Source organism: Abramis brama, assembly GCF_963993115.1.
Source record: "Abramis brama genome assembly, chromosome: 15".
Lineage (NCBI taxonomy): Eukaryota > Metazoa > Chordata > Actinopteri > Cypriniformes > Leuciscidae > Abramis > Abramis brama.
Genome location: NC_139977.1, coordinates 26,426,970 through 26,454,538, shown reverse-complemented (window position 1 = coordinate 26,454,538; position 27,569 = coordinate 26,426,970). Strand labels below are relative to the sequence as shown.

The following is a 27,569-nucleotide window of genomic DNA, read 5'->3' as shown; positions in this document are numbered from 1 at the left end:
CCCTCTTGCAGCGACATCTCTTCTCCGATGAGGGACATGATGATGATGATGATGATGATGATGCAGGACAACCTGTCAATCACATGACATCACAGCAATAGCAAGCCACACCCATCCAATCAATTTGGACAAAAGTCCCGCCCTACATTTTTATCTCATTAGAGAAGCTGTTTCACTTGGATATATGTCACAAATGGGAAGAATGTAATGTAAATATATAAATAATCATAAAATAATAAAAAATGAAATAAATGTATACAATTTTGTAAAAAGAAATGGTCAAAACAGCCAGAAAGCCATAAAATATTTTGTGCCAAATATTGAAGGAATTGATAGATAAAAAAATGACTTTGGTGCACAAGCTCATAAACATATCAAAGTTCAACATTGAGAGGAGCACGTTTTGTTTTAAAGAATGGTTATGACACTGATGACGATGTAAATTGTCTTTGCATTTGGCGTTTCTATGTGTGAGCTCCTCTCCTCGCTCTAAAAAATAATTCAGGGGACATGTTACCACTATTATTTACTGATTTAAAGGAATAGTTCACCCAAAAATGAAAATTCTATCATTGTTTACTCACCCTCAAGTTTTTCCAAACCTGTATGAGTTTCTTTGTTCTGCTGAACACAAAGAAAGATATTTGGAAGAATGTTTGTAACCAAACAGATCTCGGTCCCCATTGACTACCATAGTATATTTTTTTCCTACTATGGAAGTCAATGGGGACCGAGATCTGTTGATTACAAACATTCTTCCAAATATCTTCCTTTGTGTTCAGCAGAACAAAGAAATTCATACAGGTTTGGAACAACTTGAGGGTGAGTAAACAATGATAGAATTTTCATTTTTGGGTGAACTATCCCTTTAATTCAACCTTTTATATTGCAAACATTATTTTGAGTTTTGTTGACGTAATAATGGTGATCATTGCATCAACTTAATATTGTGTGTAATTTAAACTCAAATTTCTGCATTAATTGTTTTTTGTAAAAGGTTTTTGTTTAGTAACTTAATTAATTTTTCTTGATAACTTTGGGAAATAGGGCAGTAGATTTCTAGTTCCCAGCATGCTTTGTGTTAAGTGTTATTTTGTTTGTTTTTAGGGAAAGGAACGACCTGTTAGTGTTTAATGCTGTTATGTTTGACTTTTAAAAGAGTTTCTGTAATGTTAAAGTTTTGGTTACCAAAGAGTAGATGACATAAATGTAATCACTACATTGACTCTTTCAGCAATGACTGTGCTAATGCCAGTGACATAATATCTACATGTTCATTAAATTCACACGATAAATAAGTCACATTTAGCATGTGCTATGATAGCTGCGTATTTTAACTAAATAGAGACAATTAATTGGTTCCAAGGCTACAACTCAAATAGTTGGAGTGAGCTAATTGTTTTTTTTTTTTTTTTTGGAGTAGTCAACTTAAAAATTTGTGTTCATGCTTCAAATGAAGTTCATTTAACCCTTAAACACATACCTCAGGCCTTTAGTGACCCGGGATGTCATTCACTACCCTCCTTCTAATTAATTTTTTTAAGTTAGACATCAACCCTCTTAGTATTCCTCAATCAATTCATTATAAACAATATAAAAATAAAAATAAATTATAAAAGAATGTAATTTCATTTTTAGAATTGCATTTTTTGTCAAAATTGTATAGGGTCGCTAATGACCCGAGGTGTGTAGCAGTGTAAGTATATTTTTTCTGCACAACAAGAATCGAATCTTTGACGACTGACTAAGTGCAATTCACCTTTATTCCACAAGGTGGCAATGTTTGATACACAATGATTAAGTGACGTTTCACTTATAGTTACCGCAGGCAGAAAACAAAAGAATAGGAAGTATCATCAGCAAAACTTGAAACAGCTCAGCGATTTGCAGAGCAAGTACTGAACGCAATCAAATATCACTGTCACTTGATGGTGGATCTGGTGAAGAAGCTATCCGTGATTAAAATATACATTTTTTGAAAGATGTTGAAATTGATAGTTTTGAGAATATGTCTGAGATCGTAAATATGAGCCAGATGCTGAATGTACTGAAATGAGCTCTGACGAGGACAGTGATGATGGTATAAAACATCTGCTAAAACCAAACCCTTCCAAGCTCCAGAAGGTAACAAATTATGATTTATTTTATTCTTCTGTAATTGTTGCTCTAATATCAGAAGAGTTTGATATCATCGCGACAGGTAGAGATCCATCCGTGTTAGAAATAGATCCGTGTCGCTAAAGTCCCGAATATGTAATAATGATTGACGAAACATTCATGCATTTAAGGGTTAACTCAATGTAGTTTGTTGGTTGAACACAATTTCATTAGAAGTTGTCATAACTAAAAAAAAAATTGGATGCAAACTGTTCAACACTAATTAGTCAGTTTTCTCTGATCTTTTTCATTTTTTCTTATATTCTTTCTATGCATTCACATAAACATTGCATGTTTCTTTTAATTGGCTTCTTTGGTCATTATTTGCCATAGAAACGAGCAGTTCTACTCAACCTTATGGGAGCCTTGTGCCTTTGAGAGCTGCTGCCTCTCTCTCTCTCTCTCTCTCTCTCTCTCTCTCTCTCTGTAGAAACTCCCAGGCTAAACCCAATTACCGGCGCAGGACACACCAGGCTATTACAGATATATCAACAATGGGGGATGTTGTGAAACACTGTTTTTCAGGATGTTGACTCACTGCACTTTATAGCAAAAAACATTAGTACGCTCATGTACAGACAATAAAGTGTGAAGTCCATATTGGCAAGTGACATGTTGATAATTTGTCCCAAGCTGTGGGCTTTACAGGTAAATTGTGCAGTTTTTCTCCTTCATGTTTTATGCAAAATAGATATCCAATGCTGTCATCGTGTGCGATAAATCCGGCTGCAGCTGGCCATATGATCAGATTAATTTCCTTCAATATTTGTGTCACTGATATGACACTGAGCACTGACAGCAAGATAGCGAAGAGAGATGGCGAAGAAGGAGAGAAAGGTTTCCATGACAACTACACATCCTAGACAAATGACACAGTTTGAGGACAAGAGTAGGCGATAAGAAAAGAATATGTGCATGCATGTGAGGAAGAAAGAGAAAGAGGGAGCAAAGATTAGAATACATGGTCTGAGAATATCATTGACTGCTGGCAAGAACTGCTGTTTTATGAACCGTTTTATATGGTTAGTCGTTACATCAAAGTAAAATAGTAATTATAGGATAGTTCACCCAAAAATTAAAATTCTGTCGTCATTTACTCACCCTAAATTTGTATGAATTTCTTTCTTCTGCTGAACACAAAAGAAGATATTTTGAAGATAACCAAACAGTTGATGGACCCCATTGACTGCCATAGTTTTTGTCTTCTTCTCCATGCTATGGAAGTCAATGGGGTCCATCAACTGTTTGGTTACCAACAAAATATTATCTTCAAAATATTTGAAGATAATATCTGAACTATTCCTTTAAAAAGAAACCAAAAATTGATGCACCTCTTGATGGAAAGAACATCACAACATTTCAATCAAGAGGTGTATCAGTTTTTGGTCAAGATCTTGTATTGACAAAATGCAAGAGTCCAGCACTCTGTAAAGTCTCCTCCAGCACATCCCAAAGACCTTCTATGAATTTAAGGTCTGGACTCAGAGGTGCCAATTCATGTGTGAAAATAATTCTTCATGCTCCCTCTCAACCATTCTTTCACAGTTTGAGCCTGATGAATCTTGACATTGTCATCCTGGAATATCGCTGTGATATCTCTTCCTACATGGTTGTTTAAGAAATGAAAAGCTACACACTCCATCAATTAGGGTTAGAAGAACTGTTGCCAAACATATAACATGCTATAAACATAATAATCACTGAAATAATGATCTAATCATAGACCCATAAGCATTTGCCTATTTACTTTAAACTTTAAGTTTAATTTCCTATAGAAACAAGGACCAAAGCCACCTTTTGTTGAAGTGTCTTACGCGTCAAAAATAAACGGCCAGTCCGTTAAAGTGTTGCACAACAACACAAAAAAGCAAAAACATGAAAAATCCTTGAAATTCTTTTGGCCAATACTTCCAAACAGCGCTCAAGTATAGATCAAATAACTTTGGAATCTTACATGTCTTAAAACCGTATAAGATATTCCTTAGATTTCGATTTAGACAATTTCCTCATTTTTGACAGCCAGACGGTAAGATACTGTTTCTCCTTCTCCTCCTTCCTATCCTGAATCCCTCTAGCTAAAACAGCACATACTTGTATGAACATAAGCTAACTTCAAGTAAATTATTCAAAGAAAACTTCAAGGAAAATATACAAGGACAACTTCGAGTAAATGCAGTACAGTAAAACTTTACTCTACTTTAGAAAAGTCATTTCTATACAAGGAAAACTTTAAGTAAACTCTATACAGGATAGCTTCAAGTATATTCTTAAATAATACTACACTGCACATAAAACAGAAATAAGCTGAGAATAATAATACAAATTGACAGCATGTTAAATTGGCTCTTACATTTTCCCATGTAGCTTTTACTATATTTTACCGTTTTTATAGTTAGTAGTACAGTATGTTTTATTTAATCTATAGCTAAAAATTTTTGAGTAGCCATCTCATTGGTTTTCCTTTCTGTGGTGATTAAGGCTTATTGACGTAAAAAACTTCCAATCAAAAGATGATTATAGGTCAAGCGGACTGCACAATCCATCCCTCTTTCGCTCTTTCATCAATTAATTTTACACATAATTCATCTGCAGCAGTTTAAACACTCACACACACACTGTTTACACAGCCATCATGGCCTCCATGACGTCTTCTGGTCTGATTCAGAGTGTCCATTGCTCCATCAGACCTTTAATTTCCTGTTGTTTCACCCCATCCCCCTCCGCAGGTCTTGGTTTTACCCCACTATATGCTTATTGTTCATCCACCATTTGACGTTACCGCGTCTCTTAATGACAAACTCCCAGCTGTTACGGTGCAGCTTAGATGAGGTGCAATCAGATGTGAGAGATTATCTCAATTGGCTGATCTGGTTTTTCCACATTTGACGTGTTAGTGTGCATGTGAGTGTTTGAGCGTGCGCATGTTTGATCAGTGAAGCCTTTTAATTACACAGTAAATTAACAGGAAAAAGGAGCTCTTCGCATGACTGAGTACTTTCGACACTAAGAAAATCTTTTGAGTTCCCGCCAAAGTTGATGCAGCAAAGACAGATGGTGTAGTGGCCAATAGTCTTACGTGAGGTCTCTATTTTCTGTCCAACTCTCCAAACGCTTTTTTAAAGAATATAAACATGCATGTCACTCATGAACCTTTCTCTTCCTCATCTATTTCCAGGTGCAAAGTCTAATGTGTTTGGTGTTTAATGCAAACAGGTGTTGCTAGGTGGACGTGGATGAGTGAAGCTGCTTCAGCAAATGGACTGTTTGCTCAATAGCGCATCTGATAGGCCTACTCTGAGAACAGACCTGCTGATTTATTTTCATACAATGTCTGGCTGTTTGTTAGCATTCCCATTCATCTCAATGACAGTTGCTTGGTTGTTGCATGGCACTACAAGAACACGCACAGTCCCAAGCCTCAATAGACCAAAAGTCTATTAAATGAAAATGAAACATTTATTGGGAGATATTTGACAAGATGTTACAGATTTTAGAAGTATGTGTTCCATGAGAATCACAAACCCCAAACCCATAATGTTTACATACTGTACAACATTCATATTTAACTATACCACACACATAATAACTGTTTTTATGCGAAACAAAGAGATTGAAGTTTTATTAAATAGTATTTTGATTATAGGTAAGTTAATAGGCTAACACAAATTATTGCTCCAAGTTGCTCCAAGTTTTGTGACATAGGCCTATTTCTAAAGCTGCTGAAAAATAAGAATCCCTTCTTTGCCGCCATGTTGCACATCAACAGGCTCCTTCCAGCGTCACAACTCGGTGTTTTGGGCATCACCAACAACTGCAAGTTTTCGATTTGAAAACACGTTTTAGTCATTCGTGTGCTCGGAACGCGTAAATATTTGACTTCACTTGAGGCCGCATAAACCATGGAGCCAAGTAATGTTAAATTTACCCGGAAATGCTTCAGTAGCCTGGACTCGTGTAGGCAAACCGGTAAAAAGCTGAAGAATAAGGGTTGTGTTAGCGTACACCAACTCTCTGTCTGCCTTCATAATGGCTATTTTAAAGTTGCCTTGTCCTGTTTGTTTATTTCGAATTCACGGGCAATTCTACAGAAGTCAAGGCAACTAAATACAGCAGCCACCGATATACACCTGGATAACACAATATGTTCAGAGATACCAAGAGCAAAGGTGTAGGTGGGAGCACTCTAGTGACATGCACAGCTTCATAAACTCCGTACAACAAATGGACATGTGGCACAAAACAAAAGATGCTGAGATCAAAAGAGACCGTGTGTCTGTCTCAACATGCTCAAAGTGCACGATTCCAGCCTCTCTCTCTTTAATACAAGCACTTATCTTAGCACGACACTGCGCCTCGTGTTCATCTAGAGTGGACTGAGCTTCGACAGATCGCTCTGTCTGGGTCATTGTGACAATGAATAAATCTGTGAGATTATTCATGAGGGCTTGTTGCCTTCCTCTTCACGGTCTTCTTGTTATTCATACACAGGGCTGTAGCTGGTGGGAATCATTCTGTGGACCACAGTTTTTAAATTCTATTTGTGAAAATCTAGAGCCCGAATTACTAACAGCAACCGTGGTCATACGTGCATGACATTTCATAACAATTTCTGTTGATATGTCATATACTGTCCATAATGTTTAAAATATTTATATTTTCATGTTTACAACATCTTATGTTAACCCCCCCCACTCCCCCCCCCCCCCCCCCCTCTCTCTCTCTAACCCTGCGCATATATGTGACCCTGGATCACAAAACAGTCACGTCACACGGGTATATTTGTGGCAATAGCCAACAATACATTGTATGGGTCAAAATTATTGATTTTTCTTTTATGCCAAAAATCATGAGGATATTAAGTAAAGATCATGTTCCATGAAGATATTTTGTAAATTTCCTACCATAAATATATAAAACATTTATTTTTGTGAGTGAATGCAGCACAATCGCCAACATAAATGGACAAATTTAAAGGAGATTTTCTCAATGTTTTGATTTTTTTGCACCCTCAGATTCCAGATGTTCATATAGTATATATCTCAGACAAATATTGTACTATCCTAACAAACCATACATCAATGGAAAGCTTATTTATTCAGCTTTCATGTGATGAATAAATCTCAATTTAAAAAAATTAACCCATGTGACTGGTTTTGTGGTCCAGGGTCACATACTGTATATGTGAATTATTAAATATAATGTGAATGTATATATCTTACCTGTTATTATTGATGTTTTTCAGTTAAGTGACTTCTAGTATTTCGATGATGTCATTTGAGTTTATTTCACATTATATTTCTTCAATATTTATTTTAAAAAATTAATATTTGGAAAGTAGCAACTATTAGTCTGCCAAAGCAAGATCAGTGGGAAACCAACATGAAGGAAGCCATTTTGTTGTCACGTGAGAAGAAAACCTTAGAGGACCAAATATAACAGTCTCAATGTCAAGTGTTTTAGAAATATTACATATTTGGAATTTTTTATGAAAAAGCATTGTTCAGGTCAAACGAGTAACCCTTGATAATCATTATTCAATTATCATTGTTGTTTTCATTGTTATCATCCTTGTTAAGGTGTGTAAACTCATCAAAATATAATGTCATAAGTTTTTTTTTTGTTTTTTTTTTTTTTTTAAATGGTATAAATGGTTTTGAAAAATCTAGGAAACTTTTTATGCATTAATTGCATTTGTGTTTCATTGCTTTATTTTAAACCAAACTAGTAATTTTACTTTCCTTTTTTCCTTTTTATTTTTATATTTTCTGAGAAGCTTTTAAAAGATTTCTTTAAAGTTCCTGTCTTTGATGCATCTGTCTATCTGTCTGTCTATAAATAGATAGATAGATAGATAGATAGATAGATAGATAGATAGATAGATAGATAGATAGATAGATAGATAGATAGATAGATAGATAGATAGATAGATAGATAGACAGACAGGGGTGTGTGAGTGTGTGACATAGGCATAGCCTACCTTAAATATATACAAATGTATTTACAAAACATGTGTTTAACATGTTGCCAGATTTCTGTATGGGAATGCATGTCATTGGTGTTTAATATGGATATATGTTTTGCACACGCAGCTCGTGTAGTTGAGCTGTTCACCGCTGCGGTGCTGAAACGCTCTCATCATGACGCAGACGGTTACGTCAACTATTTACCAATTAGCCTACTGAACAGCCGTTCCCTTCTTATTTATCATTATAAGTTATATCCTTAAATTAGGATATATCTTCTAGTCTGTTAGGCTGCTGAGATATTAATTTGAACAGATGTAAACTATTCAACGAGATTATAAAATCTAGCCCAGAACCTCCTATATGAGGGTTTCGCGAACATATGAGAGCAGTATTGCCCCGTGTAATTATTTTAACAAAAGCTTCAATTCCTGCTCAATTTCTAAGCGTAATAAGCGTCGTCGGCTATTTATAGAGAAGCATTCCCCTCCGCTTCCATGCGCAATTCACCCCCGCCCGACTCCCCCCGGGACCGGAGCATCCTACCCCAGGTAGAAATTGACGTCAGAGCGGTTCGTAATTTGACGTGTAAACATCCCTTCCCCTTCCACGACTCTCTCATTGGTGGCTTTCCATGCGCGTTCAATTACTCGCTCACACTGCATCAGAATTAAGAAGAGAATCTAGCGTTATCCAAGGAAGGCTTTTGTAGCTGGACTGATATTTCTTGTTTACATAGTCTGTATTTATTTGTTAACTTATTTCTATTTAATAGTTTTGCATTCGTCGTGATCACCCAGATCATTTTTAAGTGGTTGTAATTGATTTAAAATGGAAGAAAGATGTCGTCCAATGTTGCTGTGCAGTGTTCTTGCTCTGTTCTGTGCGCTGGTGTCCTCCGCTGTGGACAGACAGTATCTGAACGAATGGGCGGTGGAGATTCCAGGAGGAGCCCACAATGCGCGATCCATCGCCGACGAGCTCGGATACAGATTAGTCCGACAGGTAAGTCACACCAAACACTGTGTTTTTCAGGGTAAAACACTTGCCTCACACACATCTGTGTTGCATGCAATTGTATATTCCCAATATGTTGTGTAATGCATTTATTCATAGCAACACTGTTGCATACAGTGCTCAGATCATATTTGATCTGTTATGTCGATATGAATGTGCATTAGAAAAACGTGTTTAATCAGTTGCCAGAACATTTGCTTAACCAGTAAACACTGAAGCATCTGCTGGGTGATGGTTGAATGTGCTTTGCAACTAGGATGCTTATTATTTTTGTATAATCTCCATAGTTAGTTAGATCTGACATCTGAATTTATCTTTAAGCATTTAATGCAACAATTCCAATTGTAGATAGCAATAACATATTTCATGCAATTTCTATAATTCAGACATGCCACAGTGTCAGCCTATATAGTTAAAAATTCACCTGTTGTGTCAGTAGTTCTCTTAGAAGAAGGTTTTATACATGAAAAGAAACCCAAGCAAGCTGCATTTTTAGACTTATTAATAATTCTATTTTTTGTGAAGTAGCTTCAGGCCGACTAGACCAGACAGATGGGAACTGCGTCATTATGACCAGGCTTAATTTAGCTTTAAATATGAACCGTTCTCTTCAGTCAATTCTCTCTTTTGTTTGTCTGCAGATTGGGGCGCTGGAAAACCATTATTTATTCAAGCGGCACAGTCACCCTAGCAGGACCAAAAGAAGTGCGGATCATATCACCAAACGTCTGTCGGAAGATGACAGGGTATGAGACTTTTCGAAAGCCCTTGCACTGCTTTCTTTCTATGTACAGTACATGATAAGAAAATGGGCATTTATTCAAAAACTCATCTGAGATATCAATAAAAAGGAAGTACGGAGGCTTATGTCATGTATGATATTCATGTGCTTTTGATGTAGGAGATGAAAAATAAATGTTTTGGACTTGGTTCTGAATGGCACCTGTGGCTTCTCATTTAGGTGTCTTGGGCCGAACAGCAGTATGAGAAACGAAGGGCCAAACGTGCCCCGCTGGGGACAGAATGTAAGGACTGTTCGGTGGACAAACTCTTCGACGACCCCATGTGGAACCAACAGTGGTATCTAGTGAGTCTCGACATCTTCATTTTCCTTTGTCAAAAGCGCTGTTTGAATTTCTTTTGCTCTGCAACATTTTCAGGCAATGATTCCAGAGCTATTTTTCTCATTCATTTTCATCATCTTAAAGTTTTAAACCTTGACTTCACTAAAATAATTTGGTGTAGGATTTATTTTTTGAAATTATTTCAAAGATGTACAAAAAATGGCAAATATCCATTGAATTAAACATCACACTTTGAGGTAGAATGACTAAAAGAGTATTTTCTTGTAAAACGGACTGTAATCTTTAATTTACAACTTGGAAAAAGCATTTTTTTTATAGTGTCCACCTCTTTTATGAGAGAGTGAACGATTCATCCCATGAAGCATTGTGAATGATGTAATCAAATTAGAAACAATAAAAGTATTCACTATAAATCATTGATTATAAGTTATATATATATATATATATATATATATATATATATATATATATATATATATATTAGTGCTTTAAAAAAATAACCACGATTAATTGCATCTAACATAAAAGTTTGTATTCATACGTGTGTGTGTATATGTGTGTGTATACTGTATATACTATATATATATATATATATTATAGGCTACATAATATATATGTGTGTGTTTGTGTATAGTATATACTGTATATAAATTATATTTATTAGTGCTTTCAAATCGATTATTTGCAAGTAATTGTATCTAACAAAAGTTTATATATATATATATATATATATGTATATATATATATATATATGTGTGTGTGAATGCTTTGTATGTTAGTTTGTATATTTACATGTATGTAAGTAACTTTTATGTTAGATGCGATTAATCACGATTAATCGTTTTGACAGCACTAATATATATTATATTTGTATAAATAGTTTGAGAAGGTAGGGAAACTCTCTCGATTACATTATTCGCAGTGTTTCATAGGAGTGGGTGGCCAGTGCTAAGGTGTTTTCGCTAATTCTCATTTCCATGGTAACAGCATGTTAGTCATTCGGTAGACTGGATGGATATGTGTTATATATCATTGCTCAAAAACCTCAGATCACAGTTTGACTTGAAATGTTCACGTGTTCTCGATTAAAAATAACAATTTCCAATAGTAGAACCGATGGACTTATGTGCTCAAATGCGGAAACCATTAATATCATCAACAGCTTTGTTGTAAAAGCCATTGTAATAATCCTTTTTGGTGAATTACATTTCCTGTCTGTTGGCTTTCAGTACGGGGTCAGTTGTCCCTCTGGACTCGAGCACAATGTGCGGTCGTTGAAGCCCAGTGTTTTTAAGCTTTCAGAGCTCATAGTATGGCTAAACAAAAATTAGATGGTAAAGGAGAACGCTTCTTAATCCCAAACAACAGAAGAGTCAATCACACATTAGTACCAATTTACTGAAACACAATGGATTGATGGGTTTATCTTATGGAAGCCAAGCTCTTAATGCCAGAGAATGGCTTCCGTACAGTCACAGATGGGAAGGATTCAGCTGGCTCTAATATGGATCACAGCTCATGGTTTATATAGCAAGTCACTCTAATAAAATTGAAAACATCCATTTGCATTTCCGACTGAGGGATTAATTTTTTGGACAAACATTTTACTCTAAAACGCAATTTAGCGGTGGCAGGAACCGGCAGTGACCTTTTGTTCTTTTTGCTTCAACAAGTTTCTAAACCTCTTCATTCCTGTGTCGAGCCTGTTTGTGCAAGCGCCGCCACCTCTTAACCTAATTGCTCATGAAGTTCCTGCCCAGTTTATTTTAACCAGTGCCCATCACTAAATTTAGCTCATTAGCTGATGTTCGTTTATTCAAAATCAACTCATGAGACTAATAAGATGAAAGATACAAAGTGAAAAATTGAGTTCAACTAAATATCCCATTCATTGGATTTTAAACAGTAATGTATGAACCTTTTGAAGCAGACCTACCATGGGCTCAAAGGTTGTGAAGTGATGGTATAAGCTACTGTAGAAACCACAACTCTGTGATTTCTACTATTAATAAAGATTAATTGTTGAATTCTGCGCAACTGACACACGTAAATTGTGCCAAAAGTGCTTAGAAGTGACTCCCATGAAGCATTGACATAGCTGTTTCCCTACTATTTGAATACATTTTTTTTAGTTTATATTTTTATATTTTTGAGTTTTTAGCAATATGTGATTAAAATGCAAAAATATTGTTATACAGTATACATTTCGTTTTCTTGACTATAATTCATATATTTACATTATGCATTGTTTCTGATTAAATCATGTCGTTTGCAAAGCTTCAAGGAATGCAGTTTATTAGCTAATAGTTATAGCTAGTCGCTTTTTTCATGTTTCTGAAGAAAACCAAGGCTGCTGAAAAGTGGGCGGTCTGCTTGTGCTCCATTGGTCAATTTGAGTGATGATGCAGTGAAGGCAGGTGGTTAAAAGGGGACAGAAAGAATGACGTTCAATCTAAGGAGATGAAAGGATAGAAAAGAAGGATATGGATTTATGGAGGAGAAAGACGGCTCGGAGAATAGATTACATTTCACCAGAGAGGATTGCTGATAATTCAATTAAAGAGATGACTCATATCATATCTTTTTTTCTCTGTATTGAAAACACTGTATGGTTCTATTTGTATTGTATCTGTGTACATGGAATATTTTTAGACGTAGCACTGTGTTTGACTGCGTCTCTTTTGAGGCAATGATCAAGCTAGAGTGTTTATGCAGTTACCGATATCTGAGACGCCTAGAAAAGTTCTTGACTCACTTAAAGGTGCTATGGAGGTTGTAGATGAGTGACGTGGGGCTTACAGCCCTCCTGAGGTTATGTTGGTGCTATGTGGCAGAGCCGTCATGTGTGGCGGGTCGTTTCTTTCACTCCCCCTTCCCCCTCCTGTCTTTCCAGAGTGAGACCTCAGCTATGAGTCATGCTTCATGGTAGAGTTACTGCAGCGTCTATGCATAATTCGTGAGCAGATCATAGACCTCTTTCTTCCTCTCTGTCCTTTATTCTATCACTATTATGCTTCAAGAAGCTTCGGTACATAACTATATATACTATACATATAGCTGTGTTTTGAATAAAGTGACAAGATTTTCGAAACGAATCATTTTCATTATTTTCATGTAAGTGTTTTGTGAAGCACTTTTAATAGCTTTTTCCAGCTTCCAAAGAGCAATTCTAGGAAAATAGCCTAGGCTGTGTGGGACAAGCATATGGAGGGAATACGCCCTTTCTCTAATGAAGTAGGTGTTTTAAATCTGCACAAATTTAACTAGATATCTGCATTGTGAGCAAACAGAATAGACTGGAACTTGTTGTTTTTGGATTAACTGAATTGATGAGGCATTATTGAAGCTTGTAGTTTAGGCCATTTTTGTCTTTTTTCCCCCTTTAGCCAGAAGTGATGGAAGTATTTTTTCTAGGGCTGTCAAACGATTAATTGCGATTAATCGCATCCAAAATAAAAGTTAGTTTTTACATAATAAATGTGTGTGTACGGAGTATAATTATTTTCTATATATAAATACACACACATGCATATATATATTTAAGAAAATGTGTTATTTATATATAAAATATTTATATATAATATAAATTATATATAATATAAATATATATACACAGTATATACATGCAAATATTTCTTAAATATATACATGCATGTGTGTGCATTTATATGTAGAAAATAATTATACACCGTACACACACATTTATTATGTAAAAACAAACTTTTATTTTTGAAGCGATTAATCGCGATTAATCGTTTGACAGCCCTATTATAATAATATCATACAGGGTATAAATTCCTTTTAACTTGATTTTTAAATTGATTATTAAGGTTTATACATGCTAGTTTCCATGACAGAGTTCAAGATAAATCTTTTCATCTTACTACTGGAGCTGCCAGTTTGCTAATTTTCAAATGATTATTAAACAGCAAGCACAAACTATGTAGAAGCAGCAGCCCTTCCGGCGCACTCAGTGTCCGAATTCACTCACTCGTTTTCATTCACTCCTTCAAGTGAACTATATTAGTGGAGTAATGTAGGGAATAGTGAATGAGGTAGGGGGCAATCTACAGAAAGAGTCACTGAGTGAATCGGTGAACTAATCTGATTCATTTTATTGAATAGAATCAAAAGATTCAATCAATCCAAATCCTAATAATCCTAACTGGATGGCAAACTCTGCTAATACATTTGACACTACTCCGGTTAACTGCATTTTATATACTAGCTGCTTAGACTGTATTTCCCAACACTGCGCAGAAGCTCTCTGATATTTAATTATCGGTCAATAAGAAAAAATCCCCTCATGGTCTAGTATGGACTGAAAATACTCTCCACAAACTAAAAGGTCAGCATGGGCGATTATATCGCCGGCTTTCATTTTCAAGCAAACAAGCTTTTGTTGGAAGGGTCAGTGGATGTGTCATACAAAGAGGCTTTTGTCTTTGTGAAGAGGTTGAGAGTACCTCAGAATGTTGAGTGGTACTCATGTATATGACGCTGAATTACTCACATATTCACTCAGCACACTTAAACTGTCTTTCTTCATCCTCCCCTATCAGCAAGACACCCGGACGTCTTCATCCCTCCCCAAATTGGATCTACACGTGATCCCGGTCTGGAAGAAGGGCATCACAGGCAAAGGAGTGGTCATCACCGTGCTAGATGACGGCCTGGAGTGGAACCACACCGACATATACCCTAACTACGTGAGTGTGTCGTCATGCAACGCCTACTCGACTACCATCCGTAAACCTCTGCGCTGTAGTTTCCATGCCAACGGCTACCCCTTCAACCGTGCGGAGGATTATCCATAGTGACACCTACCACGACACGAGCAAAGCCATTTGATAAGGACTTCCAGTACAGAAGGCCACAAACAAAAATCTCACTCGCTCATTCAAAGCTATTTAAAAATTCAGTCTGAATGTGTGCCAATTACATAAGACTGCAGTGAGCCCAGCATCCCTTTTTTTGCAATAGAGACGACTCATAAATCACAGGATAATATCAAACATCTGTCTCCTATTAGGATTTGAGTACATAGTAGCATCAGCCGTCGCTCTGCTGTTGGCTTGTTTACAAACAGCAGTCTCACAAAAAGAAACCCTAAAAGAGACCCGTATGTGTCTGATGCTGGCAAGTGTGGCAATGACCGCTTAATACAGACTCATGTGTGCGCACACACTCACACTGAATAGAAATAAACACAGAAAATGAGTTAATAATGCCTTTTAGTTTTATTTGCATAAACTTGTACATCAAATTCAAAGTGTTTTACAGGTCACTTAAAAAAAAAAGCATATAAATATAATAAACACAAATAAATAAAGTAGGTAGTAACAACCAACACAGTAAATATAAAACTATAGAATTAAATGTAAATAAGTATGCATCTGTAAACACTGTCGAATGAGCTCATAGGTTGCTGCATTCACGCCATGCTGAAATTTCCATAATTATGAAGTTTTCTGACAACGTATTCTGTTTGGCAGCATTTATCCCAAACTACAATTCACGTTTTGGGCCAGTTCACACAAAACATGTTTTTTGCTTTTAAAAGCATGAAATGCAGGGCAGTGTAAAAAACAGCAAGGTCCTAAGACATGTTTTTTTTTTTTTTTTAAGTTGAACTTATCTAACTTGAGCGCTGTGTTTTTAGAACATTGTGTCATGCGCGAGATGCTGTAAAAGAGGCAAGCGCACCTGTCAAAGACGTCCATTGTAGCGAATGAAAAACTATGGAAAAACAGCGCCGTTGACTACAAAAACGTGTGGAATTACTTTTTTGGTTATGAGACATTTTATAAAAGCTTAATTGGATTTCTACGTTTTCATAGAAACAAATAGGACATGTGTGTGAACCGCTCTGAGTATAATCTTGTTAATTACAGTAATTCGACTATGGGAACACAGCATAATTCGGCATTTAGTCATCATCTTAGGATATAGGGCCTAACATATTTTTGTACAATTTGACATAAAATTAGTGCTTTCAAATCGATTAATTGCAATTAATCACATCTAACATAAAAGTATGTGTATGTTTACATATATATTTATGAAATTCTGTTAGATGCGATTAATTGCGATTAATCGATTTGACAGCACTAGTAAATAATGTACTAATAAAACTCTTTGCAATTCAGTGTAATTAGAAACAGTAAGAGTAGTGCGCTTCTAATACGAACATATCTGTAGTTTCTCTCTTCCTATAAAACATCTGTCTGCAACATACTGACACTACTGATAGCCTATTTGTTCTGTGTATGCTAGAAAAAAATGTCTGCAATCATTGAAACCCTAATTGTCTGCTCTCCTCGATGTAGGATCCCGCTGCTAGCTATGATTTTAACGACAACGATCCTGATCCCTTCCCCAGATACGACTCCACCAATGAAAACAAGTGAGTGAATGAATCCCTATACTCTTTAATATCTCCAGATGAATGGACAGAAAATCTCAAGAGATTTTAGGATCATAACTGCTGATTCAAAGTTTTTAGCCTTTCGATTATCTTTAGCACCACATACATGCAGCGATAAGGAAACTGATTAGTGACTGGAAAATGTTACAAGCCTTGGACTGTCATAGTTGTTTTCTGCCCTCTTTAAAGAGATTTGCAGATTTATTTAACATCATACTAAATCTGTTCAGGGAGAATTAGACCAAGCTGGCATTGCTTTCCATCTTTAAGCCTCTATGAAAGAGAACCGACAGTGTCAGTAGGTCTGATCTGAGAAGGTCTGTTCTCCATCAGGGAATGAGTGTAATCCATTCCAGTGATACACACATCACTTGAGCTGTCTTACATAAGAGGATCAGAATACATGCACATATATTACTTGTAATCAAAGTGCATACATGCATAAGCAAAATTATTATTTTTTGAATTAATTGTTTACTTTAATCGAATTAATCCCATTTTACAATACTACATATCTGTTCCAGAGGAAAGCATAAATAGATTACAAAAATGATAAAGTATTATACTGTTATACACACACACAAGCACGCACACACACACACACACACACATATATATATACATATATATGTACACTCAGTGTTTTTTACTTTATGTACAAATGCAGATTAGTGTCTCACATCATTAGTGCTTCAGGGAACATGTCAAATTGAAGTATTTTACATTTGCATACAGGTCAGAGAGCATATGCAATTGCAGTAATTTTGTGATGTGTTATTTAATAATTAAATCAACATGATAAATTGACAGTCCTAGTGAAAATGAAGCTTTGAAACAGAAAAATAAGTGGTCATAAAAATAGAAACACGCATTATTCTTCATCCATGTGGTTGTGTGTCTATGTCAGTGAATGACTCATACTGTGCAGCTAGTTTTTTGTTTTGCTCACGCACACACACACAAACACTCATAACACTTATAAAGGCACATGCAAGCTCGTTCAACCTCTCGCCCGCCCATATCAACATATTCTTTTGTCAACTGTGCTCAATGTGCTTTACTATGATTGTCTGTACCGTGTTAAATGCACAAATGCATTGGTGTTTCAGATGATGGTTATCACGAAGGAGGGAAACAAATAATCATTTATACGCAAATTACTCCCTTAGCAACCCCTTAGCAACTACCCCAAATACCTACCAAACACACTAGCAACCACCCAGAACACACTGGCAACCACCTAGCAACAATCCAGAACACCTTAGCAACCACCTAGCAACTATCCAGAACACTAGCAACCATCTCTTGGCGTATTCCTTATGTCCGAAGACCAGTGAGAAGGATTTTGTCTAAGGCGACAAGCTCTCAATTGGCTACAAAGACTCAACTGACTTGCAGACGGGACAGGGAAAGGTCGGGTCGCTGTCGTTGGGTACTTGGGCAGCCAATTCTTTCTTTCATTTACGCTTCGCTTGGGCAGTTTTCGCTCTGTGTTCTTCAAATTCCCTGGCAGCCTTCAGTGTGATGTTTCTCACTTAGATCTATCAGATGCCAGTATCTCCCAGTCTTGAGGGTTAATATCAGCTTGTATCAACTGTTGCTTATAGCGCTTGCGTGGGGCTCCTCGATTTCACTTGCCCTGGCAAAGTTCCCCATAGAACACTGCTTTTGGCAGCCTCTCATCATCCATGTGTAACACATGTCCTGCCCAGCGAACCTGACACAGTAGCAGCATATTCTCAATGCTTGGCAAGCCTGCTTCTTCCAGAACTTCTCTTTGTCTTGAAGTCTTGCCACTGAGTTTCCATAATGGAACAGCGACATTGTTGATGAAAGCGCTCAATCAGGCGGATGTGCTTTCTGCACAGGACCCATGATTCAGAACCACACAGTAGAGTGCACAGCAGACGCAATGAGCGGTTCTGCCAGGCACATTTTTGGAGGAGGCCAAAGGAGCAGGCTTCGGAAAGGAGTCGGTGGTCCACGTCCTTGAATATTGTTGTATCATTTTAAATAATGCTTCCCAAATAGGTAAATTGGTCCACTGCGTTCAGAGGATGGCCATTGATGTTGATCTTGGGTAGATTATAGGTGTCTTTTGTAGGGTTCTGGTACATAACTTCAGTTTTCTTCAAGCTGAGAGTCAGACCAAATTCAGCAACCATCTAGCAACCATCCAGAATACCCTAGAAACCACCTAGAAACCAGCCAGAATACCCTAACAACTACCTAGCAACCATTTATCAACCACCAAAACACACTACTGTCATGCAACCAGCCAGAACACAATAACAACCATATAGCAACCACACAAAACACCCTAGAAACCACAGAGCAACCAGCCAGAACACCCTAGCAACCACCTAACAACTATACAGAACACCAAAGCATGTAGTAATGCCACACACCAGTCCACTATGTAACCATGTTTGCAAATCTGTGTTGGTGCACACATTTAGATATAATGGGTTTTGAACTTGCCAGCTATATTCAATTTGAATGGAACTGAATTGTAACCCTATTCTCTGTTGTATGCCCTCAGGCATGGTACCAGATGTGCTGGAGAGATTGCCATGCAAGCAGACAACAACAAATGTGGCGTCGGAGTGGCCTTTAACTCGAAAGTGGGAGGTGTGTGTTGTCAAAATGTGTTTGTCCACTTTTGGTATCTTTTTTTTAACCAGTCAGGTGTTTGTATTCAGCAACAATGAGATGACAACATGATTATATAACAGCACTGACCTGCACAACCAGTCATACAAATACAAAATCCACCTGTCCATGTCCACTTGGACATATAAGCGTTAGTGAGTCATAACATTACAGCAGCACATTTGATCGTCACAATTCAAACACAATGAACAATTGTACAGTAGATTGTTTTGACCTCTCCATGAAGTGTAATCTTTTGTGCTTTCCATCTGCAGGAATACGAATGCTGGATGGAATCGTGACAGATGCCATTGAAGCCAGTTCGATTGGCTTCAACCCTGACCACGTGGACATCTACAGTGCTAGCTGGGGCCCTAACGATGACGGGAAGACTGTGGAGGGGCCCGGGCGTCTGGCCCAGAAAGCTTTTGAGTATGGTATCCAGAAGGTGAGAAGTGTGGGAATTGGTTTTACTAGACCAAATCTAAAACTACCAACCAGACCACCCTAGCAACCACCTATCAACCATTCAGAACACCCTAGAAACCACCCAGCTAATGCATTGTGCGTATGGCATGGATCTCTTAGCACAAACCTGTTATAATCTAATAATCTCTAAATAATTGTTTTCACTCCAGGGGCGTGGTGGGAAGGGCTCCATTTTCGTCTGGGCGTCTGGTAACGGTGGGCGTCAGGGCGACAACTGCGATTGTGATGGATACACAGACAGTCTCTACACAATCTCCATCAGCAGTGCGTCTCAGCAGGGTTTATCTCCGTGGTACGCTGAGAAATGCTCCTCTACGCTTGCCACAGCCTACAGCAGCGGAGACTACACGGACCAGAGAATAGTGAGTCTTCGCTTATACATTTTCTTGCTCTTATGATCGTAATTATTATATTGCTTTTGGTTTTCCTTGTGTCAAATAACTTGATTTATCTTTGGAGATCAATAAAAACTAGTGCTGCTCACATAAAAGTTCAAGTTAAAAATATATGTGTTTATATATATATATTATAAGTATGAGTATATATATATATTATATATAGAATTGATTAATCGCGATTAATCGATTTGCAGCACTAATAAAAATAGATTGTTTGACAGTTTTGAGTCTTTTTTGGTTGGTGTGTTAGCTTGTTCTCTATTGGGTTTTATTACGTTGGCATTTAATCTTTTATCTGGTTGTCTTGCAGACTAGTGCCGATTTGCACAATGAATGCACAGAGACACACACTGGCACGTCTGCATCTGCCCCATTGGCTGCTGGGATATTTGCACTGGCTTTGGAGCAAAAGTATGTCAAACATCTTGCATTTTGTATGTTATATTGTTTGTAGGATTTCATTGGATTTACATCAGTTTTCAGAGTTAATTATTTTTACAAGAAGCGATTTTAAGTATTTGAATAGCATATAAAATGTCCACCCATTTGGATTACACATTTTTTTTTTTTTTTTTTTTAATTTAATGTAATGCATATTCATCAGTCATGCATGAATAAAAAGTTTAGCAAAACAGGTAAGATTTCTGCACTCAAAAAATCATGTCATAGTTTATTACTCACTATTTGCATATTTTTATTTTATTTAAGTAATCATACTTTTGAAATGCAACTGATGGGAATAAGCATAAAATGGATGAAAATTTTATTTGCAATTCAAATAAAAATTGTAATCTTCTTAAATTTAGGAATAAATATTGATTGAGTGTGCATTTCAATAAAAATGGGCATCTATTCTCTTGCTCTCCACCCTAGTCCTGATCTGACCTGGAGAGACCTTCAGCACTTGGTGGTTTGGACGTCTGAGTTTGACCCCCTGGCCAATAACCCAGGCTGGAAAAGGAACGGAGCTGGATTGATGGTCAACAGTCGGTTTGGGTTTGGCCTCCTGAACGCCAAAGCTCTGGTGGACCTGGCTGATCCCAAAGTCTGGAAGCATGTTCCGGAGAAGAAACAGTGCATCGTCAGAGATGAGACGTTCCAACCAAGGTAGAGTTTAATGAGTTTGCTTCCAGATGTTAGGCGCAGAAAATTCAGCTTTTTTCAGCAGAGGCAAGGCAGTGGTGTTGCACCTCACGCATGGAAGACAAAGCTAGCCTGATCTCCTGCCATCTGCTACTGCGCTCAGCTATGGCAATTCATTAATAGACACATTAATGCAATAGATTCCGTGTGTGTGTGTGTGTGTGTGCACGTGTGCATTTGTGCCCATCTGTTGGTTCTTTACAACGGCTTTTGTAATTCCTACAGAAGGATTTAATAGGAAGATATATTTTGAGAACGTAGAACTGGAATCCATTCCGGTTTTTCCTCCTACATTTACGTCATAAAAACTCTTGAGATTGTGAAGCTTTAGTGTTCAGACAAAGCTCTAGAAAAACTGCACCTGAACAGATGTTTCATTTTCCTGGAAATGAATTTCACTATAACCGGATGTCCTAATGCAAATGTCACGACGCACATCATAATGTTGTTTATAGAATGCCACGCAATCACACACAGCACAAGCTGCCAGTTGCGAAGCACTTGGCATTTTTGGTATTTGCTACACCTTATTTAAAACACTGTAGAATGAGAGTCCGTCCGTCCATCTATCCATCCATCCATCCATCCACCCACCCACCCATCCCTATCCATCCGCCATTGTTTTAACATTTGGTGCGCATTATCACCATGGCTCATGTTTGATGCAAATTCTGTGCTTTTCAATGTAATCTGCAGGGATTATAGTGCATTTCACTGATGCATATCTGTGGGCATGAAAAATCCCTTCATTAATGTTCAAACTCAGTGATCGAGGCTGATGATAAAAGCACGTTTTAGCATCCTTTCTAAATTCATCATGTGAAAAAAATGGCTACAAGCTAGATAGAGACATTATACACATAAATATATATATATTTTTTTAAATGTTTTTGAAATGAGTTTTATGCACACTGAGAATGCATTTATTTGATTAAAAAAAACACCAATATTGTGACATATTACATTTTAAAATACATTTTATTCTTAAAAAAATATATTTTTAAATGTAATATATTCCTGTGAAGGCAAAGCTAAAATTTCAGCATCATTACTCCATTCTCCAGTGTCACATGATCCTTCAGAAATCATTCTAATATGATGATTTGCTGCTCAAAGTACACTAGTATTCCACTCCCTACATTGCCCGTGTGTTCCCATTGAATCTTGTCGTTGCTTAAGCCTTGCTTTGCCTGTCGTGCTACATGAATCACTATCTGCAAAAAAATATGTTTAACTGTTAACACTTTTTTTGTATACAGACCATTGAAGGCTGCAGGAGAGATATCCATCGAGATCCCCACTAAGTCCTGCGCAGGACAGGCGAATTCTGTGGTGTCCTTGGAGCATGTGCAGGTGGAGGTCAGCATTGAGTACACACGGAGAGGAGACCTCCACATCACGTTGACATCTCCGTCAGGTGAGACATATACAAAATTAAACACTAGCACGTGCACATTTGGGAATGAGAACACTGATTGTTGGGTTTGTCCCATTAGGTACTACCACAGTCCTGCTGGCGGAGAGAGAGAGGGACACATCATCCAACGGTTTCCGAAACTGGGCCTTCATGTCCGTGCACTCCTGGGGAGAGAATCCCACCGGCACTTGGACCCTGAAGATTACTGATACGGTACACATCAGCATCTCCGCAAACAAATATCAAATGCACATGGAGCATCTGCTAATCACAATCCATTTCCCCCTCTCTCTCTCTCTTGCTAACAGTCAGGACGGATGGAGAATGAGGGTCAGATTCTTAGCTGGAAGTTGATTTTGCACGGGACATCTGAGAAGCCTGACCACATGAAGATGGCGAGGGTGTACCTGCCCTATAATGCTGTACAAAACGATCGCAGAGGAGTGGAACCAATGGAAGACATGATCAAGGTCAGAAAGGGAGCAAAACTTTAGAAGATGCAGAGAAGAATGTTTATTGAAATTTAGGTTCTTTGACATATTAACAATATATCTACAGTTTCTAGAGTGTTAACAATTCATACACTCTCTGGCCAAACATCGAACTTCAAAAATGGCATTAGTTGTGGATGCATGCTTTTGTTGTCTTCTGTTCTGTTATTTGCATGCGTCTGATGGGCCTGTTGGAAAGAAGTGGTATACAATTCCTCCAGTCTTAACTCACTCTCCTATCCCTCTGACCGGCAGGAACCTCCGACTCCAGCTCACAAACCTGAAATTTCAAGTCCGTTGGATCCAGACTCACTTCCTTCCACTGCCTCCTTCAGTGTCCCAGAGGAAAATCCAGCTGTTGCTCCCGGCCCCATCTCTGCCAATCTGGCCCTGCTGCGTCTCCTCCAGTCGGCCTTCAACAGGCAGATGCCGGCGGTTCCTCCGCACGTTCTGGCGGCTCCTCCCAAGACCTTTCAGCGCGAAAGGATCCCACCGCAGAAGCTGTACCAGGCCCTCGACCAGCTGAACCGCTTCAGGGGCTCCGAGAACGGCCTGTTCAGTGACTACAGCGACAACTTCTACAGAGCCCAACCGTACAGGCACAGAGACGACCGGCTGCTTCAGGCGCTGTTTGACATGCTCGGAGACGACCAGCAATGAGACAAGCGGGACGGAAAATGAAGGACAGGAAGAGTAGGTAAAAGAAGCCGGATGCCCTGCTGAAAAGACCAGCTTAAAGGAGACATATCATGCTTTTAAATTGTTCCTTTTTACATATAAATCATACATTTGTAGTCTATATAAAGCGGAACTGCAATGCTTGGGTCTGAATTCCTCATTATTATAGCTCCACAGGCCCCTTTTCTACCCCTTTTCTGATGTGCGTCTGAGAGCAACTCGTTTTGGTGCGGTCTCTTTAAATACAATTGAGACACTTCATACCCCGCCCACAGTTGGTTCAACTCCACCCCGTCCGGCCATTTTTGTAGTTTGATAGCAGAGATACGATTATCTAGCGGCACAGAAACTTTTTATTCACACGTTATTAACAAAATGTCAACAACGGAAGACTTGTCCAGCCAGCCTTACATGTTCGAGCCAGAGTCGGAGCCGGAGCGAGATGAAAATGAAGACGACGAACCTGTAGAACAACGTCTTCATATGGATGTATCGTAATGGTGTGTACTGTATTTACACATGAAACTTTGGTCTTCCGACCTTTTACCACCATGTCGATTTATTTTGATTAATATGTGCGAGGGAGACAGCGTCTAGTTTGGAGACGGTGATGTCTTGTTTACACTTTCGCCTGGCTCTGAAGAGAGAGAGTGAGCGCGCGCGCGACCGGGTCTCTCTCTCTGCTCGTTCTTTCAGTTAAACATGCGTCCTGTAACAAGCGCGGCAGTTCATCTACATTAAACGGTGTAATGAAGCGCGTGGGTTACTACATCCAACAACCGAACATTTTAACTTACCCTCTCGTAACTTCTGCATCCTTTAGCTTGGACTACAAAATTGCAGCGAGAAATAAAAATGGCGGATTGCTCGAAGTGTTGGGCCGGAAGTAAATGTCCTTATTTGGTAGTTCCGCTGCAAATACTGTGACGTAATAGTTCAAAAACGTCATAGATAACAGAAAAATCGGAACAGGTTGAAAAATATGACCAAAACAGAATATAAAGATATTAACGAAGCACCTGAAGAGAATAATTTAATCTTTTCTGTACTTCTAAACACTCCAAATATACAACAAAATGCATTTAAGGGCTAAAAAAGTGCATTTGGCATGATATGTCCCCTTTAAGGCCCCAATATACTTTTTCATTCTTCGCTGTGGGGGTAAAAAGAAATACCTTTGCAGCGCTACACTGTTAGCAAACATCCCGACACCAGGAAGTTCACTGTATTGAACTGGCCTGATTTTGTTTGAAATGACATCTGAGCAGTTCGTTCTTCATTTCGCTTGAAGTATATCGGGGCCTTTAGGATTCCCAGCAACATAGCCATGGTTGTTCACCAGCGAAAACTGGATTCTGAAGGTTTTGTTAGTGAAACAGCATGTTAAACTGGTCTTGGTATTTAAGTTTAACAAGTTATGCATTGCAACTTATATAAATGCAGCTGGTGAACCTGACAAGCTAGTCTTTTCAGCAGGGCGAATGGGCAAGATAGGAAGTAAAATGGTACATAGAGGAACTTAACGGGGATGAAATGAGATACATAGAGGAACATGGCATATTGTTCTCTTCCAGACAAGCTTGTTTTTATCTGCACATGTAGTTATCAAGTATAAGCATTCTAAGGCTTGTGTCTGTCAGTGTGAGTGTTTGTATATCTGTGGTGAACAGCCAGCTGTATTTATCTCTCAGTTTTGAACCAGGTTGCTACGATATAAAACCAATGACAGGACCAATCATGGCGTCTCTTGCCATTTGCCCTCTTGATGATTTTTCTCATGTTGCCTTCACTGCCACCAACTTTTGCATGCTATGAAAACGTTTACATTAGGATCTTATGAGAATATTCTATTATAAAGATGATGATTGTAAATTGTAAAGATTTGGGAAATTCTCATTCTTCGCAGCATCAGTCCTTAAAGTTAACATGAAATCTAAACGGACCCGATTTACTCAATGCACGTTCTTGTGCACGATTTTTGAGTGCAAGCTATTCCAAGTACATAAATGTTTGTCTTAATACTTTAACAAAATATAACGACTTGCCTTTTTGACTGAAGTCACAAATTTCTCTTTCAATCCGTCCCTGGTTCTTTTCTGAAATAAAACACCCACTTTTCACAGGTCAAATTGATAGCTTTTTTTTATTATTTAAATACTGTTGTTTTTCTGGAGCAGGGTTTCTCAAACAGGGTTTATGGACCTCTAGGGTGATTAATGATGGAACTACAGGGAGTCTGTGAGACTGTGATAGAAATCCCAATGCCGAATAAAAGGTGCATTGGGAAACTTTTTCCTGTAAAAATATTTTATCTGTAAACAAAATTGTACTTACAAAGATATATACTCACTCTTTTATTCTAAATTGGGTGGATGATAGAAGCATCGTGACCATTCAAAATGATTAAATTCATAATTAAAGCTAATAATTATGTATTGAAGGGGATCAGTGTTTGTATAAAATACTGAAATTTGCTAAAAAGGATTATTAATTTATTATTATTATCAATTATTATTATTAAATTATTATCATTATCTAAAACAAAAAACAAAAAAATGTACTTGAACAAATAAACGTTTGATAAACTAAATTAACTAAAATTATAAATAAACATTTATAAAAACTAAATAGACATATATTTGTTAAAAATGAATAAAAATAACAAAACAACAAAATGACTAAAACTTTAAGTAAATTTAAAGTGAAAAAAAAAAGTAAATGTAATACAAAACATTAACAAAAACTATAACTATTTGATATATATAATTATATAATATATAATAACTATAATTGAGGTCATATAGGTGGTTTAGCAGACAGAAAAGTTTGGGAAACCTTGTTTTAGACTAAAAAACATCAGTAACACCTGGTTCTACTACTGAGTGTTTATAGATCACTGTAACACTTAAGATGACAACATTAGAGAACTATCATTCAGTAAACTGTACAGTAACGAGGACATGTACCTGTGGGACACCTTGAAGCCTAAATTTCTCTGCCCTTTTTTGCACAAATGTTACCATGTACCTCTCCCCTGCTCTCTCTAGAAACATCAGCTTTATTAATTATCTCTAAATAGTTAAATTATGGTTTTAGAACTCATGGAAAAGTGATCCCAAGCAACTGAGTACGTATCAACTGGTTTTGTATTTTAAAATTCATAAAACAAAGATAAAGTTTTATTTTTCTAAGAGTTCATAGTAGTTTATGAGTACACAAAGTAATATCTATATAGAACCCTAATATATTAAATCACTATTTACCTCATAAGCCTAAACCGCAATTCCTACCTGTCTCTTATGAGTATATGTTGTTGTACCTTTAGCCTGAATGTCTCTGGACTTATTTCCAATAAACTTTATCCAGCCGTTGTGATGATGCTCTGAAAGGGATTGTCTGTGATTTGCATTTGTAAAACAGGCTTGAATGTTCCTGCTCTATTCTATTTTCACACAACCTAGTGCAAATGTTTATCATTTTAAGTTAACTATGTTAAGTTACCTTTTAAGTTGAATGCAAAAGTAATTCAGAAACCACAGTTCTGTTTTTATTTTTTAAAGATATAATCTGAAATTGTTGGAAATGCCAGTTTGTCAAAAAGAAATGATTTAATAAATGTTTGTCATGGTTCAGCACATCATTTTTATTATTT

The 27,569-nt window shown here is 37.4% G+C and overlaps 1 protein-coding gene across 1 annotated transcript; it reads left to right on the top strand.

Annotated features, from left to right (window-relative positions):
• Positions 1-8,776: 8,776 nt before the first annotated feature.
• pcsk1 (proprotein convertase subtilisin/kexin type 1) lies at positions 8,777-26,042 on the top strand. Its single transcript, XM_084136655.1, has 14 exons — positions 8,777-9,125; positions 9,779-9,883; positions 10,099-10,224; positions 14,785-14,931; positions 16,552-16,628; positions 19,192-19,280; positions 19,577-19,749; positions 19,940-20,152; positions 20,499-20,599; positions 21,062-21,295; positions 22,591-22,748; positions 22,828-22,961; positions 23,057-23,218; positions 23,495-26,042. Exons 1-14 carry the CDS (start codon positions 8,952-8,954, stop codon positions 23,897-23,899), a joined length of 2,298 nt encoding a protein of 765 aa, XP_083992781.1. The 5' UTR covers positions 8,777-8,951; the 3' UTR covers positions 23,900-26,042.
• Positions 26,043-27,569: the final 1,527 nt, after the last annotated feature.

What these genes read in the sequence shown, in the direction of transcription:
- pcsk1 (XM_084136655.1), top strand. Translation starts at nt 8,952, where the DNA reads ATGGAAGAAAGATGTCGTCCAATGTTGCTGTGCAGTGTTCTTGCTCTG. An exon ending in GTCTGTCGGAAGATGACAGG is followed by an intron (nt 9,884 to 10,098) that starts GTATGAGACTTT and finishes CTTCTCATTTAG; the next exon opens with GTGTCTTGGGCCGAACAGCA. An exon ending in ACTACACGGACCAGAGAATA is followed by an intron (nt 20,153 to 20,498) that starts GTGAGTCTTCGC and finishes GTTGTCTTGCAG; the next exon opens with ACTAGTGCCGATTTGCACAA.